The sequence below is a fragment of the Cydia amplana genome, chromosome 9 (genome assembly GCF_948474715.1).
Source record: "Cydia amplana chromosome 9, ilCydAmpl1.1, whole genome shotgun sequence".
Classification (NCBI taxonomy): Eukaryota; Metazoa; Arthropoda; class Insecta; order Lepidoptera; family Tortricidae; genus Cydia; species Cydia amplana.
In genome coordinates, this window is record NC_086077.1 from 5887091 (window position 1) to 5905480 (window position 18390).

At 37.3% G+C, this 18390-nt stretch overlaps 1 protein-coding gene across 2 annotated transcripts; it reads left to right on the forward strand.

Moving 5' to 3' along the window:
* The first annotated feature begins 1220 nt into the window (after nt 1–1220).
* LOC134650963 (glutaminyl-peptide cyclotransferase) lies at nt 1221–15103 on the forward strand. Of its 2 annotated transcripts, XM_063505921.1 has the most exons (6): nt 1221–1225; nt 3795–3920; nt 4836–5166; nt 5464–5696; nt 9259–9484; nt 14810–15103. In XM_063505921.1, exons 2-6 carry the CDS (start codon nt 3831–3833, stop codon nt 14959–14961), a joined length of 1032 nt encoding a protein of 343 aa, XP_063361991.1. In that variant the 5' UTR covers nt 1221–1225; nt 3795–3830; the 3' UTR covers nt 14962–15103. The 2 variants fall into 2 exon arrangements, with proteins under 2 accessions (XP_063361991.1, XP_063361990.1); XM_063505920.1 differs by lacking the exon at nt 1221–1225 and having other exon boundaries at nt 3705–3920.
* The last annotated feature ends 3287 nt before the right edge of the window (nt 15104–18390 follow it).

Genomic DNA, 18390 nt, shown 5'->3' on the forward strand with positions numbered 1-18390 from the left:
TTGACGTTCATTCACTGACTATATACTTACGTATTTAGATTTAAATGTTTGTTAAGTAGATACTGTGTTTCTGTACTTTTTAATCCTGGGTACAGGCCTCCTATGCAAGAGTGATATTAAGCTGGGACACGAAACCGATTAGATCATAAGATCAATGGAACCACAGTAGAACCTCGATAACCGAATGCTGACTTAGAGCTTATCCAAATCCTCATTTTTCCGAACGTTTTTGAGGTGTTTTATATTTTAACGTTAATTTGTACGTCAAAATTTAATATAGGTACTGTACTGTTTTTATGTAAACGTTGTTTTAGTTACTGTATTCCTCGCGCTGGTGTTGAGAAAATTTATGTGTTTCAAAATTCTTGAAACTCTCGCGACTTGAAACCCTCGCAACGCTCGCCTCGCGTCTCGCAATTTTGGAAACTTTCGCTTACTCGGGTCTCAATATTAGAACGAGCTGTTAAACAACAACTTTGCCCCCTTGTAAATAACTATTCAAAGCAATCAGGCATGTTTGTTTTCACCTCAGCAGCTCGAACAAGGGTACTTTGCTACTTAAAAACAGTGAGCAAAACAAAGTTGGTATATCTTAAGAAAACATGAGTGAATAGAGGTAAGTGATGAAGAAGGAATACATTTTTCGGGTTCTCTAATATGTTCTCACTGCTGAGGTGAAAAGTTTTGTGAACTACACGAGATCAAAGTTATTTACATCTCGTGCGCTTTTGAGTCCCTTACTACGCTCAAGATTCTAAATTAGATTCACTCGCTACGCTCGCTTCGCTTACACGGGACTCAAAATAAGCACTCGAAGAAATATCAAACTTTGATCTCTTGTTGTACTAATAACTATTTTCTCAACAACAATGCTACAAATAGCCAGCAAATGTAACTTTGGCGCCTGTTTATTTCTCCAGAGAAAATAGCCCACGCAATGACAGTGACGTGCGCAATCTTGGCGTCAAAAAAATACGCACTCGGGTGTCAACTTGTCTGTCTACCAAAACAAATAATCCGCCAGACATGCCCAACGGAAAATGGTTAAACTTAATTGGAATAATGTTATACGTCATCAGTGAAAACCGATAACTGGAGGGCGTTACGATTAGGGTTGCCAGATCGAAAGGCACTATTATCGGGAAAAAATATAAATTTTTCGGGATTTTGGGCCTTAAGTCGGGAAAATGATCCATTCAAATTAAATTAATTGTATTAAAAACAACAATATTTTACATTATTGCCACTACGTCAGCTGCTCTGCCCAATCTCGCCTCGCGCGCGCTAACGGGCTCGACGCGGGTCGCTAGTTCGCTCGACGACAGTTCAGAACTTGAAATTATTGTTTTATAACGTGATGCTGTTTTTCGGGACAATTTTCACTTTGTCGGGAATCGGGAACATATGCTAAAAAGCGGGAGAATCCCGCCGAATCCCGACCATCTGGCAACCCTAGTTACGATCCCGTACCTACCTACTTAGGGTCGGTTGCATCAAATTGTTCGTATCGTTAAAGAGTTCGCAAAATGTTTATGTATGGAAGGTTTCATAGTAAAGCGCCGGGGCGCGCCGGCTGACGTTGATCATGCAGTCTGTTAAATGTGGTTGGTGCAACTGGCCCTTAGTCTCATGAGGACACGGGGGAATATCACGAGGAGTTAAAAATGTTACCATACATATATTAGCCTCAATACTCTCAATAGAGTCAAGAGTGGTTATAGTGATTACCTGACTACCTCCTGCTCAGCGACGCCGACAAGTCCGTTCTATTGATACTTAGCGCGTCTTCCATGCGCATGTAAAGTGCATGCGAAAATAGTCGTGAAAATTTGAAGTATTTGAACACTGCGATTATTTTCGACCACTCGCCTTCGATTTCAAGGTCTGTGATCGCAGCATCAGGGAGCCTACCACGAAAACCGAATTTCACAAATTGCCGGGATCTTTCTCTTTTACTCTCATTAAGACGTAATTAGAGTGACAGAGAAAAATGCCCGCAATTGACGAACTTCGATTTTCGTAGTTATAGCCCAGGAACGTAGTGTGACGGCAAGGGGCTTGCAGAAAGGGGGGCAATAAAAGAGTAGGTACCGACGAAAAAAGGGAACCCCTGTAGGTTAAAGATCGGTTTTATACTGATCATAAAGTTAGCTAGAATCCAGAACGTGCTTACTGCGCTCATTATCCCAAAAGCATTTCTTTAAATGACATTTACGGAAGGAGATCGTACACTAATAAAATTACAAGTTATGTTTTATCTTTAAATAAAACTTGCCTGATACGAAATTTAAATTTAAATTGTTGAAAAGTAGCTCTAAGTCAAGTAAGTAAAATATTTGACACTTTTCTCTTACAGTGAAAAAGTTCCCAATGATTCTTTATTGTCTTGAGAAAACAAATACAAACGAAAAAGAACAAAAGCCTTCTTATTTACCGAAGAGAAACTTTTGAAATTGAAATCCGGCGTCTAATTTCAGTAAAAGGTATTTCACGCTTGGCGCGCCCGCCCATCGTCCGCCTACGACATGACATCTTAAGATAAATACGTCACTGCCCTTCTTGTGACGTCATTAGGGGGTTTCCCAAAGACTAGAATAACAGAGGAGTCACGTGATGAGTAGATTAATAGATTTCCTTATTGGTAAGAAACAAACCTAAGTGGAAAGGTAATTATTTATTTTTGTACACAAATATACGAAATTACAGTATTTGTTTTAGCAAGAATGTAATGCAGAAATGGCTATTATATAAATAAGTTACCTCTTACTTAATTTGTTGATCTATGTCGAATGATACCAGCCTTCGGGCATACTTGCATCGTGGTAGAAATTACTGTTTATTTTTAATTTATTTTTAACCGATTTTAAAAACAGGAGGAGGTTATCATTTCGCCTCTTTTTTTCATTTCAGCAATTATAGGTGCCTGCAGAAAGTAATTAGTCTAATGATTTGTAAAAAGTGACATTGAAATTTATGCTGCTAGAAGTGTTAGACTTGCTAGCTAGAGTGTCTAACGTTTTCGAATAGATATGTAGTTTTATTTTAGACATTATAATTTCACAGACGTTTGACATTTATGATAACACTTCCACACTCTGTGTTATCAAACACGGTGCAGAATTAGCTTAGCCTGACACTACTGATTTTAATTTGTATTATTTAAGTAAGACGGAAATTCGAAAACTTGCTTATTAAACGCTTGTATAGTGACGTGTCTGACGTGACATGCCATGCATCTCAGCGGGCCTACCGCGAACCACGTTCGACGTGTTACCTCCCTGTCACACTTACGTACGAATTTACAAGTGCGACAGAGAGGAAACACGTCGAACGTGGTTCGCGGTAGGCCCGCAGGGTCTTCCGCCCACCTTCCGCCAATCTGTTCGTTCGTTGGTATATTTGCCTCTCTATCACTCATGCATATTTGAGCGATAGAGGCAATTAAAGAAATTTCGATTTTCGAAGTTCGCGCCCGCTAAAATAATTTCGTCTAATAGTTACAATTAATCAAATTACGTATAAAGGAAAGAGAAGAGTCATGGAATGTATTGGGCCCCATACATCCACTCTAAAGAAATGGTAGTTTCTAAATTTAATAATAGGTATCACTAAATTTGACATTTGATTTGAAGAGGGGGCAGGGAGGAAGAAAGGTAGAGGAGGGTCGAAGGTTTGAATGAAGTTGAAGCCTGTACCTAGTGTAGTGTAGTTTTATTTAGGGAGTCAGTGAGTGAATATCACAGAGGGCGGCTGATTGGCGGTGATTTTGTGACATATGTTCAGTAACAATCAGTTCAGTTTCACACGTACACGTCCGAAATCTAGTCAATATGTCGCGATTTTTCACGTATATCGCATCCGCGGTGCTGTGTTTTACCTTAGTTAATACTAACAATGCTCTTAAATTTTATCAGGAAAAGGTAAGTTCGATTAGGTAGTATTTGAATGATAACTTTTTTGTTTATTGTTAAGTTTGACATAAGAGTTCACAAGGTCAGAGTAACATAAGGAAATGTAAAGTTTTACAGTAATATGACCTTTACTTTCGCCAGTCTAATGTCCGAGAACTGTTGAATGACCTGATATTACCTGTTGCTATTCATTTCTGATTCATTTGGTAGCATTCACTATTTGCTATAAAGTTTCTAGATATTTAAAAATAAAAGCACTTAAAAGTTGTCTTTTGTTTTTTGTTGATACAATTAAATAGCCTATTATTTAAGTACCGTAAAATGGGGTGAGTAGGTTTCGCGGGGAGAGGTGGGTTATGAATGGGGAAAGAAGGTTTGAGAGGGGGGTGAGAAGGGATTTTAAGGCTACTGCTACAAAAATAATGTATTCCAATTTAAAATGGAGCTATAGTAATACGCATAATAAAAAAAAATCGATCCAACAATCTCCCAAAATCACCTTTGTATGAAACCCCTCTCACCCCAAATACGAGGCACTACGGGGTGAGGTGGGTTTTCCTCTTTATCATCAAAGTTATGAAATGGAACTACCCAAAATAAAATAAAAACTAAAATACAAACGTCCGGAACACTTATTATATACACCATTCAGTTTTCATATGTAAAAATAAAATGTTATCGAGGTTTGAATTTCAGATTTGACCCTACTCACCCCATTTTACGGTAAACTAGTGAATGAATAGGTTTCTATTCAAACTTAGGCAACCTCTTGTTAGGCTAAGAATAAATAATTTTGGCGCAAGTTACTGAAGTTAGTAAGTTTGAACTCTTATTTACTACTATACTGAGAAGCTGATTAAATTATAATTTTAAAGTTTCTTTGACCATGTATCTCTTTTTAAAAAAAAACATGTTGTTTTGTAGAACTTTCATGAAGCTCAAGAATTAACAGACCAGGACATTAAAAGCATAGCGGCCATGTCTGACATGACACATTTTAGAACAGTCCTTGACAAGATCATGATCCCTAGAGTAGTCGCGACACCGAACCACGCCAAAGTGAACAAGTTCATCAAGAAAGAGATGACTGCTCTAGGTTGGAATGTGACAGAAGATGCATTTGATGATAATACACCGGTTTTCGGCACATTACGATTTAAGAACATAATTGCCACATTGAATCCGAATGCAGACAGGTATTTGGTGCTAGCATGCCATTATGACAGTAAATATACGAGGGAACATGTGTTTATTGGTAAGTTATTTTTATTATTTTTACTTGACTGATTATGACTCTAAATAAAATTTTATTTAAAAGAAAACAGATAAACATATTATCTGTTTTTTTTTTAATAAAATTTTATTTAGCTTTTTAACGGACCATGATTAAAAAAAATACATATTTCAAGCTTCAATGCATCTAGTCCTAAAAATTCAGAATAAGAGAACACTTTCCCTATAAAAGGTTAATATTATCCTGTATCCTATTGCTGATTGTGCCAATCTCTTCTTATTGTCATAGACATTATGCAGCAATTTTTTTTTCTAACAGGTGCCACAGATTCCGCAGTACCATGTGCCATGATGATAAATCTAGCCAAAGTGATGGGCCCGAAGCTAGATAAGTTAAAGCAGGCCAACCTGAGTCTCATGTTCATATTCTTTGATGGAGAAGAGGCATTCCGGCAATGGGGACCCACAGACTCTATTTATGGCGCTCGGCATTTGGCCGAGCAGTGGCACGGAATGTCTTATAAGGATGGTGCTAATCATTTGCAGCGCATGGTGAGTATTTAAATACTATCTAGCACTTGCTCAGGGGAAAAGGAGTCTCAGGCAATTTTTAAAGCTCCCATGGACCTAGTTATGTCATAGAAAATACAAAATTAAAGAGTTACCATTGGCTCCTGGTACCTACTATAATTTACCGTGTCACTAAATTGCTTCGGCCTTTTCACGGGTACGCCGTACGCCGCATCGCAACAGTTTCTCGCGTGCGAGATAAAAAAAAAGAAAATTTGGACCACTTAAAAAATCCATAGTGTTCATCTTTTTCTAACTGTATAAATTAGAAAGAGACAAACGCACTACAGACACTACAGTACATACAATAGGTGCAGTCAGCAGCAAAACTTTATTGTTAACAGAATTAACGTGTAGGTATTTTGAAGAACTCATCCGCTTAGCTACTTTTGCTACTGACTAATATAAGTTTCTATAATAGTAATAATTCTATTACCATTTCATTCCATATACGCATAGTAAATTTATCTTGAGTTTTTAAGATGTTGGTATACCTACTGTTTGTGGTATTCAATTTTCAGTACATTTTTTTTCTAACCTTGAAATTCTTTTGTGTGTCCGAACAATACTAATCGATTTGCATTCAGTCTGTATCCTCTTTGTAATATAAATCAGTGTTTATATTATTGTACCTTCGTTCGTACTCTTACCCTGTTCGAACTCCGCTTCGCGTCGTCCGACAAAATCGAAACTCATCCACGAATTGTCCTTTCTCGGCCTCTGCAATAATGCTCCCTTCAATAAAAACTCGTGAATTAAAATTCTAACGACTTCTGAGCGTAACGGTTCAATTTACTAATAATCAGGAGCTGCGTTGTATACATATTATTTATCGAGAAGGCATGGGTATCCTCTATTGTTAGTAGGTACCTACTGTTACTTATTATTCTGTTTTCCGAATATCGAAAATGGTCACGTATGTTTGATAAATTAGTATTCATAGAACTGTTTTAATGACAACATTTTTATACTACGTCGGTAGCAAATAAGCATACCCGCCTGATGGTAAGCGGTCACCGACGTCACTGTAACTACAGGGGTGTTACGTGCGCGTTGCCGACCCAACATAAAAACAAAATTATTACTGATTTAAACTTTCACGATTTTTACAGCCTCGTTGTACAATTTAATAACAATATTTTTACTTTCAATAATGTAGTATGTGGCTTTCCTTCCTTAACTTAACACTTAGTTTATTAAATACATAAATAAATATTAAAAATAAAAAGCTTTTATTTCAGGCAATTGCCCATATTGCATACAAAAATTAAACTAAAATCATGTTAAACATAAATCAATTAAGATCGCACATATTAAGTGCAGAGTCATTTTCTATTCTGATACACGTGAACAAAAATCCAGCGCTTAAACACCGGACTCCTTATATCGTCAGAAACAGTCACAAGTATTTTGTTGTCGGAACGGCGCAGTCTCCTCCAGAATGAGGCATCGCGGGACCTAGTTACCGCAAAGAAGTCTGGGACCCCCGCGTCCGCGAACATGCCCGACGCGCTGCGGCACCGCGGTAGCCGCATAAGAGCCCGGAACGCGTCACACGCGTTGTTGCACTTCAAGTATAAGGACTTCTGTGCTGGAAAGCCACATATTAACAGTCATAATCTAAATGCTACGTTTATACGTATCTATACCGAGAATCGAGATATTTAACTAACGTTTGAATCTGGATTAAATATATGTAAATTATATATGTATTTGTTACAAGTTCGTCTCCTGGGGCCCGTTTCTCAAAAGCTTGTAACTTGTAATACAAGTGGAAGTCGCTTTCTAACAAAAGCTGTCAAAAAGTGACATCCGCTTGTATTACAAGTTACAAGCTTATGAGAAACGGGCCCCTGGTGTCAATGCTTTTATAATGTACAAAAGACTTGAGTTATCTTTAGTCTAGCACATGGACCTAGAATATTACGGACGGACTGTCACCTAAGACAAACTGTGACACTGCAATGGCGGCGGTTTGAATGTGTGCGTGTAGACGAGTGTTACCATGTAACACAAATTCTCCCCTAATGGTGAAACAATTATTTTTAATATCGTTCTTGCTTTCAAATAAAAAAATTGGGACAGTTTTACGTTAGACAATAAAAAAGGTGTGTACGTATCTGATTTTATAGGTCTTGTAATTCGCAATATTGCACAATTACTTTGTGCAAACATTATTTTCAATACCTAATGATACTTAGCATCGTAATGAAATCAGTTCGTCATGTTTTTTTAATTTATACATTAAACTTGAAACATATCTGGTTTTCAACAAAAAAATTATAATACATAACAAACAAACGTTAACTATCAAACATGCATGTAAGCGTCTAATCTCCTTAGTATCGGGAAATTACCATACCGACCTAGTTTGAAATGCATAATCAATAATTTAACCATTTACCTAAATGATCTCTTAATACATAATGATTTAATAAGAAGGGTATCAATTACCCTACTTTCGGGAAATTACCCTATTCATGTTACTGGTCACACTCCTGTTTTGCAGTTTGATAATTTATAAACAACAAATTATCGTGATTTTACGTACTAATTGATAAACTTAAGTATGAAAAGTTATTCCGTGACTTTTTTTCTTTCGATCGGTACAATTCTAGCAGGATTTAACTACGCATGCCGGCATATTTTATATTTTTCTTCGACATGTTTACTTCAATGACGTTTCGATTCGTCTGACGGCAAACTGGTGGATGTGGGCTGTCAATGTGTGTGTCACGCGTAAATACTATGAAACTGGTGGATGTTGGAATCACAGTTGTGTTGTAAGCGAAATTCTGTCCGTAATATTATAGGTCCATGGTCTAGCATCTAGCGAGCGCCTCAGTAGTAATTGGTAAGAAAAAGTCGGCCAGTTAATAATAGGTAGTTATATTCTATCCCGTAAATTACCCTTAGCCTTGAAGTAGCGTGGCTTTAATTAGGTGTAAGACTAATTCGAAATCACAATCATGCGAATCTGATACTCCTTTCAACGGTTCTAAGGTAGCCAAGAACTGGTAATATGACTTTATGGCAGAATTTTATGTCCACCTCAGAGAAGTCGAGCAAGGGTGCTTAAAAATTCGATTATGCTGCGAACGTGAGAAACAAATACCAATGTAAATTTTATCATATTGTACTTTTAGGGTTCCGTACCTCAAAACGAAAACACGGAACCCTTATAATAGAATCACTCGTGCGGCTGTCTGTCCGACCATTCCCCCTTCTTTATTTCCGAAACTACTGGGTTTTAAATCTTGAAAAAAATACACAAAATAAGTAGTTATTTTCCTATAGATTGACAGGAAAATCTATTAGAAATGTGCAGTCAAGCGTGAGTCGGACTTAATGTACGGAACTCTTCGAACGCGAATCCGACTCGCACTTGGCCGGATTTTTTCCTTCTAATTATGTTCTTACTGCTGAAGTGAAAAATTGAATGTGCCACAGTAACTTTGCTCTCTTATTGCACAAATAATTATTGTAAGCTGCGTAGAATGCTTGAATTTTTTCCTTAGGGTTATCAATGTTCTTTTGTTTCCAGGACGTCCTAGTGCTCCTAGATCTCCTAGGCGCCCCAGACCCAGTGTTCTACAGCTACTTCCAGTCTACAGAGAAGTGGTACGTGCGGCTGGCGAGCGCCGAGCAGCGGCTGGCTGAGCTGGACCAGCTCGGGGGCTACACTAAGGGCAGGGCGGAGCAGACCTACTTCAGGCTGTCGAGCTCCAGGTCTTTTGTGGAAGATGATCATATACCGTTCTTGAGGAGAAGTGAGTAGAATTTGTATGATTTTGGTGTTTAAATTAGACATATAGATCATGTCAGTCTCAGAGGCTACACCAGGCGTGGCTCACTCCGCGATTACGTCGCGTCGCTACACTTGTACTTACCTACAAGTACACGCGTACCAATGTTGGTGTCTAGCCATACCTAGTAGTTGCCGTGCACCGCTACGGAACGGGGACGTCTGCTCGCGCGCTTGTCATATCTGTCGTAATAGACGCGTTTTGTTAGAGAGAGTGAATCTTCTGTACCTAGTACTATTATTTATTCTGTGGCTACAGGCAGGGCGCAGCAGACCTGCTTTAGACTGCCGAGCTCCAGGTCATTATCTTCCAATCATAGTTCTCATTATAGTCTGGTATTGGAGTCTTTAGAGCAGAGGGCCTACCGCGAACCACGTTCGACGTGTTGCCTCCCTGTCACACTTACGTACGAATTTACAAGTGCGGCAGAGAGGCAACACGTCGAACGTGGTTCGCGGTAGGCCCTCAGTGGTTCCTAACCTTTTCAGTCCGGTCACCCCTATGACTAACTAGGGAACCTGATTTTACCCCTCCTCCCAATGGTAATAAAAAATAAAACGTGTACGTTTGTTGTATTATTATATTAGGTTAGCTTATTACCCCCGTAAAATACCAGTTTTACCCCCACGGGGGTAATTACCCCCAGGTTAGGAACCACTGCTTTAGAGTAACAATCGTATATTTCTAGCGTATTTATTATATTAAACGTGTGGGTTTGAAAAAGTGATGGACACGCATAGTTTACGATGTCTTTCGGATCACACCAATTAATATCCCGCTGGGACATGTGTCTTAATTGGTCAATAAATAAAAGCTATTATCGCATGGTTGATTAAAAAAGATCCCCGAATCCCGTATTCTTGCATATGACTTTTTTAATTCGTATCGTACCTACGTTGCTTTATCTTAATTAACGGTCACGGTTATGAACTAAGGAACTTATTAAGCGAGTTTAATTAAGCAATTACTATGTAGGTACTGTAACTTTAATTGCCCTTGATTAAGTATGTACTACACAGTGGACATGGTTTTGAAACCCTAGACGCAAATAATGGGTTAAAAAAATTAAAATATTTAAAATTGTAGGTATTCAGATGAAACCTACTCGTAATTCAGGATTCCATAGACTGACATTTGGGATACTTTCGATATAGATACTTTGCCTTACATATTAGCGATGTTCTTGTTACAGTTTTTAGGGTTCCGTACCTCAAAAGGAAAAAACGAAACCGTTATAGGATCACTCGTGCGTCTGTCTGTCTGTCCGACAATTCCTCCCTTTATCTCCGATACTACTGGGTCTAAACTTTTTAAAAAATACACAAAATAGTTCTTTACCTATAGATGACAGGAAAACTTATTAGAAATGTGCAGTCAAGCGTGAGTCGGACTTAATGTACGGAACCCTTGGAATGCGAGTCCGACTCGCACTTGGCCGGTTTTTTTTTAAAGTTCACGTCTGTTATGAAAGGCTTTCTCATGTATTGTTATAAAATTACAATACTCATAGATCGAATCTTGCTAGAGCTCATCAGATCAGTACGTAGGTATTTTATCTTTGTCGTAATTTTATCTTATCAGTTATCAGTGATGTTCACGTCTTGCCATCTATCACGTAATAAGGTGTACTGCCCACGGACCTAGAGAATAAACCGGATAGAGTACATTGACCAAAAATTGTGTCCACATGAGAAGTCAAGGTGGGCCGTTGTAACTCTTTCTAATTAGGGTGACCATAAGTCATATGTATGTGGGATATTAGGATAACATGGAATAGGTATATAGTTTGGCCAGGATCTTTTCTTATTTGTGCATAGTTATAGAGGATCATACTGTCTTTTCGCTGTACTAGTATAATGGCCTCGAAAGGGATGGATATACTTTTTTTTCTCTTCTGTAAAACGCTTCACACACTTGTGTGTGTGTGTGTGTGTGTGTGTGTGTGTGTGTGTGTGTGTGTGTGTGTGTGCGCGCACGGATGCGTGAAGTGTATGTGTTAACATAAACCGGTATGGTTAACATAAGACGGTATAAAACTGTAATTACTCCTTTATAGGAGTAAAAGAGAAAGATGCCCGTAATTTGCGAACTACCTTGTTCACGGTGGTAGGCCATCGGTGCGGAAAGAGAAGAGTCGTGAAATGTAAAGGAACTAGTTAAGTGCCTTTCCCAGTAAATTTTCCAAAGATAGTAAATTCCCAGTACTTAACGTTTCTGGTATCGTCCCAAACGTCCGTAAATTACTATAAACTTCTATTTTTCTTTTATTATCAATTTGTATTTTTATTTATTATAACAACGTATAATGACGAGATGTTTATTAATATTTTAATTTTTTTAAATAATAATGCTTACAAATATTAGCATAATTACATGACGTAACTATTAGTCAAACCCGTTCCTTATCGCTTCCGGTACAAAAGCGCCCATAATGCTCACGGCATTACCCCGCTGGATGGCTATGGACAGCCTCTGCATGAAACGATTCGGAGCGGGGTATAAATGTGTCTGTAATGTTTAAAGAATTTGGAATTCAATTTTGGCAATTATTTATTCTGTTATCTGTAATAGCTCTCATTTCACCAATTTAAACATGCCGTAATAAATACATACTTACCTATTAATATAATTAATTTACTTTTAAGTAAGTACGTAATAAGAATTGTGTAAAACTGAGTCTCCTCGTGCCGACATCATAGTCACCCTAATGAGTTTGATAATGTTGTCTTGTATTTTTATCGTAAAATGTAATAATTGTGGCTTCCTTGTGAAACGATATTCCCCAATTAGCAATTATTTCACTCCCACAACCTTTAACACAACATTTCTTCACCATTTTTAAGAAATGTTGCATTCTCGTGTTTTGAAAACATGTCATCAGGTTAGGGATACCAATTAATATTCAAAGTTACTACAATGTCTACCATAATAAAAGTGATGTTTTTTTGTTGTGCACATGCTTGGTTAAACCAGTTAATAATATTGACATCATAATTAATAACCTATTTTAAGTAGGTACCTTAGTATATTAGGCATAAGTAAAGTAACCCATATGGAATATAATAGCTATTATAAAAATACTTTATTAAAAGATAGCGTTTCGTAATAATAGGCACGTGTTGGTAAATGTATGTTCACTTTATAACTAACTAAAGATAGGTATTTATAAACTTTTTGAATCTTTTACTCGGGTATCAATATTAGCACACGGAGTTAAACAACAACTTTAAACCCTTGTTGTCAGTTATTATTAATATTAATTTATCGACAACATGAACGTCGTACGGTCTCGGTCTGCTACTCTGCTCACAACAACAAACATACCTACCAACAAAAAATATTGTGCCATTTGTGCCCAATATTTCACATACTCTTACAGCGATATCTGAGTATTAACAGCTTGCAAGGAATGTATTAATTACCTACACATTTTTAAATAACTTATACACAAATCAAGAATGCTGATCTTTTCTGATAACTGGACCACGGTGTATATGTACATATAGTTATATTACATATATAGGTACACTCGCTGAGTTTTAGAATTTACATTCTATAACAAATGTAATTCTATACCTACCTAATTAATTAGTAAATCAATATAGGTATTTGAGAATTCAGAGTTATGGCGTCAGCGATTGCTGAAGACCCCGTTTCGATTCCTGTAGGTACTAGGGCTTGGTCACTTCTTCTATATAATATGATAATTATCTATTTCACTTTAATAGCTTTATTCACCTTAAACGTCATACGCGTAGGTGTAAATGTCAACAAGTATAACGACATACATGAATAATAGTCCGTTTTCTATTGGGAAACAGTATGACATTTTGGGGTACAGCCACAGCAATGCCATTTGGTACGAATGTTATACACGTCCACCTAAGCCCAAAACGCCCGGTAGCCAAGTTGAACTCCGTGTCTGGGGGGGGGGGGGGGGGGCTCAAAGTACAGAGCTCGCGGCGGTCAGAAAAAAAAATCTGGCGGATTAGTTTGGACCTTTGAGTTAAGTTTGGAGTCGTTTTCGGGTAACTAAATGCTCGATTCATTTCCCATACCAGTTTTTTAGGGTTTTTAGGGCTACCGGGCGTTTTGGGCTTAGGTGGATGTGTATAACATTCATACCAAATGGCATTGCTGTACTCAAAAATGTATACCTCTCCATACAAGCATTCCCAATAGAAAACGGACTATAAATCCCTAATCTCTCCACTCGATGAATATAATACTTGCCGCTTATGGACCAAATTCCCCATACACGATAAGTACCGATATGCTTATCAACTGTGAAAAGAAAGCGATTGATAGGATTTGTCATGTGTCACCTACGTACATGTAACATTTACTTCGAAAGATTTTTCTTAGAAACTTTATATATATAATATAATTTTCTGAACGAATCAATGTTAAAAACATTGATTCGTTTCGCTTGGTCGTAAATCATAAATATCATGACGACCCTAATCATTGTTATTAAGTTGATAAGGTTGTTGAGTGTAGGCAACGATATTACACGGATATTTCATAGCCAAAGCAAATTAACTTATGACCATTCTTATTTTGAATTAAACTACAGAAAATTTATTGCATTAAATGCTTATTGTAATACTCATATTATTGTGTGCCTAGTCAATAATAGTTAACTCTTTGTAGCGCAAAAAATATAGCCAAGGTAGTGATTTAAAGCCTCATTGACACGCGATAATTGAGCAATTATATATAAAAATGCAAAAAAGAAGGCCTAAAATAACGTTGTTTCTAACGTTGTACGTAACGTTGTTACGTAAAAAACCGGCCAAGTGCGAGTCGGACTCGCGCACGGAGGGTTCCGCACCATCAACAAAAAATAGAGCAAAACAAGCAAAAAAACGGTCACCCATCCAAGTTACAACTCCATCCAACTTAAAACTAATTGCTATACCCTGTCCGGGTTCATGTTCACATATGTGTACCTTGTATACTTATAATGTTGTACATGATTGCAATGATTAAATGAGTAGGTACTGACCCCGCCCGACGTTGCTTAACTTCGGTCAAAAATGACGTTTGTTGTATGGGAGCCCCACTTAAATCTTTATTTTATTCTGTTTTTAGCATTTGTTGTTATAGCGGCAACAGAAATACATCATCTGTGAAAATTTCAACTGTCTAGCTATCACGGTTCGTACCTGCCTACAGCCTGGTGACAGACGGACGGACAGCGGAGTCTTAGTAATAGGGTCCCGTTTTTACCCTTTGGGTACGGAACCCTAAAAAGAGTTAATAACACAACCCAAATTGTATTCGCAGACGTGGACTGCCTTCACATAATCCCGTCGCCGTTCCCCGACGTGTGGCACACGGCCGGGGACGACGCCTCCGCGCTGGACTTCAACACCATCGAGAACCTCAACAAGATCATGCGAGTGTTTGTGGCAGAGTACCTGCACACGCAGGCCTAGCGGTACAACCGATGGCGGCTTTGGAGGGTTATAGTTACTTAAACCGTTATGATATTTATGATCTTTCCTTTGACGGCGTTCGAAGTTATTGTCCTTTAGAAAGGACATCATTTTTGAACCAAGCAAAAATATTTAAAAAAATTCAGCCGTCGTAAATTTTAACATTGGCAGGTACGGTTTTCTGCAGTATCCCGCACGTACCTACTACTAAAACGGGATTCTGCAGAAAACCGTACCCGAAAAAAGCGAGATGTTCAGGGGGAAAGAGCCCTTACATGTCCCAGTTTCCGAAATTAGACATACCAGTATCAATGTATCGTATCGTGACAGACAGGTGACAACCAAAACTCACTAATCACTAATTGCGAAAAAAATGAGCTAAAATCGACCTTGTATTTTTACTATTACGGTTCTCTATACCTCTGAACTTGTGGTAGTAATTATAAAGTTTTGGTTGTCACCTGATACTATTGTCCTTTAAAAAGGACATCTGTTTTGGAGCATAACTAAATATATCCATCGATATGGTCTCGATAGGTCTCGGTCTCCTAGGTCATTCAAGTTTTTGTATCGGAGGACACGTAGGCAAAGGCATAGAGCGTCACGGGATAGCCCCTGACGATGGCGATGGCGTGGCAGGTCCCCGTAACTTAGTGTTCTACATTCCGAATTAAATATATAAATATTTATTGTAAGATGACTACGGGATGTCTGGTACGCTTGGCTATGTACAGTATGTACGATATTACTCTCTTTAAAAAGAATTTTATAATAATTTATCTGATTCGTGGTAGTTCAGAAAAAAATTAAAATCTAACTTTTGTCAATGGATTTTTCGCAGTTATGTAAAAGTTATGCATGTTTGTTGTGTTGTACTTAAATTCGTGTAGTGGTGACATGACAACATTTCTTATCAATTTTAAAGAAGTGTTAGAAATGCATTTTATATTGTTGATACATTTGAAAAAATAAACAGTGATATTATGTTTTATTTTGTTGGCTCTGATAAATAGAGAACGGTATCATTATATGTATAGTTCTCTTATAAAAATTATCATGTCGTCTGATGCAACATATCTAGACATCTGATTCTATTTATACAATTCTTTAATTTTAAGAAAAAAAAAATACATTGAAGATTACTTCATGACAAGAGCTCTTAACTTTATGATCATGTAATTTATTGTCTATTTTAAGGACTTCATTGGTGCTTATTATTTTCATAAAAATATATATTTATTTGGCGTTTTTCCGTTTTCATTTTATTGACTTAGACTATTTTGATCTAGGATAAATCGTCACAAATGTGATTTATTAATAATAGTTAATATGATATTATATTTGCCTAAAATCTTACAAATTACTGTTAGTTAGGTTTAGGTTAGATAAAATGAATTCAACAGGGCGATTTTATACGTGGTCATTTTTTGTGCCAATAACTTGAAAGATTTTAACCATGGTGGTGGAGGAATGCGTGGCTTTTGACGGCCACGACTATGTTATATACCACACAATGGTACACTTTAATACAATGTATAAAGGTTTATTTTGCACTGTAAACCTTCTTCGGCTAAGGTCGACTGTGGCGGTCGAAGGGTTAAAACCTTTCTGGTTGTTAGCGCCCACCCCGTATACATAATGAAGTTTGCTTTAAATAAATGTGGCTTATAATGTGAAATACAAGCTTTGTATTTATTACGATTTTAAAAGCTTTATGTATAGTTGGCGTTTTATCAACAGAGCTTTGTAGCATTTTATATATTATAATTATTGTTCCTAGAAGGTTGTGTGAATGCGTGAAAGATATTTTTGTCTATAGTATTTTATGAGATTTTATAACCCTTGACATTTAAACATATTTAATAATATTAATAGACTAATTTATTAAAGTTTAAGGCTAATATTAGTTGGGTTAAGGTATTTAAAGTTAACATTGAAAGATGTGTCTTTGTTAATTAAAATTTTATTCAAATCCATTTCCACTTATTTATACAAAAGTACATATTTAATTTAAAGAACAGATCTTATTTTAAAGTACTTTTTACTAGTTTTATTAGTCTTAAGTTTAAAACCAGTGACCAAAATGTGGGTTGGCTGTATATAAACTAGGTAGTTTTACAAAAATGCTATAGAAACAAAAAAAAGAAAAGTTGTTTTAAAATAAGATCTTTCTCTGTTATGTGTCGAAATATTTGAATTAGTGGTAAACGATACTATTATGGACTCGCAAATTCTTTCCATAACAATCAATGTGACAGTCAATGGGTGCCCATAATAGGTTAATTTACCCACTTTCTATTACAGAAATTAATCAGATACTGTAAATTGACTGGCAATTAGCCATTTCGTACATTTTGTGCTTGAAAATCCGGTATTACAATGATTGATAATAAGTCGAAGAAATGTCAGTTATATTGACTACTATGTACTTAAAGGAACTCAGCTCCGTTAATTATACAATTGGCATCAACAAGACATTGCAACGATCTACATTCAATCCTATAAACAATGTTATACGGTCGAATATCAAAGCAGGCAGGTCTTAACGAAAAGATTTACTATTTTAGAAACACTGGGATTTTAGGTCTAGCACATCTCACCGCGCGAATAGAGTCGCTCGCGAAAAGTACTACTACCTATTCTAATGATTATTGCGACAGATGAAAGTTGTTAGTTGTGCTAGTCCCACTACTTAGGCTGTTGTCCGACCGTGGACGATTAGTTTTTCTTTGCGTTTTTTCTGATAACGGCAGGCGTGTCTCACTCCGCGATTTCGTCGCTTTGCTACAGGTAGCTAAAAGTACATCCGTTCGGCCCCAATTTTGGGGAAAGCCATAAGCCGCGCGTGGCGCTGTCGCCACCTAGCGGCCATATCTGTGCTGATCGTAACAGACGCGTTTTGTTGGAGAGTGAGTCTTCTGTACTTAGTACTATTATTTATTCTGTGATAACGGTACATATCGCCGGCTGTCAGCGATACATGATTAATTTTTTGAAAGCCTGACGGCGAAGGAATATTCCGTGCCCCGGAAGCCAGGCAATCGCGAGTATTTAAGCGAAATTGAACTCTACGGAGTCTGAGGAAGCTGTCGGCTGTTGGCGTCATTGGCAAGACTCCGATGACAGCCACGGCAGACTGTGGTGGTCAAAAGGTTAATAAATCTCTTATGCACACGGGCACCACATCTTACGTGAGATAACGCTCGATGGCTGCGCGCTTTCTCGCCTTTCGTTGGACAGTTGCCTATGAGATGTCTCCATTTCTTATAGTTTCCAGATTTTATCTAGAATGTTAATTTTCTAGGCTTAAATGCAGTTAAATATAAATAGGATTAAAATTAAGTACAGTTTTAAAATCTGGACTGCCGTTTGAAACATTGTTGGATATTAAAAAATGTTATTGGAAATGAAATAAATTATATACCGAAT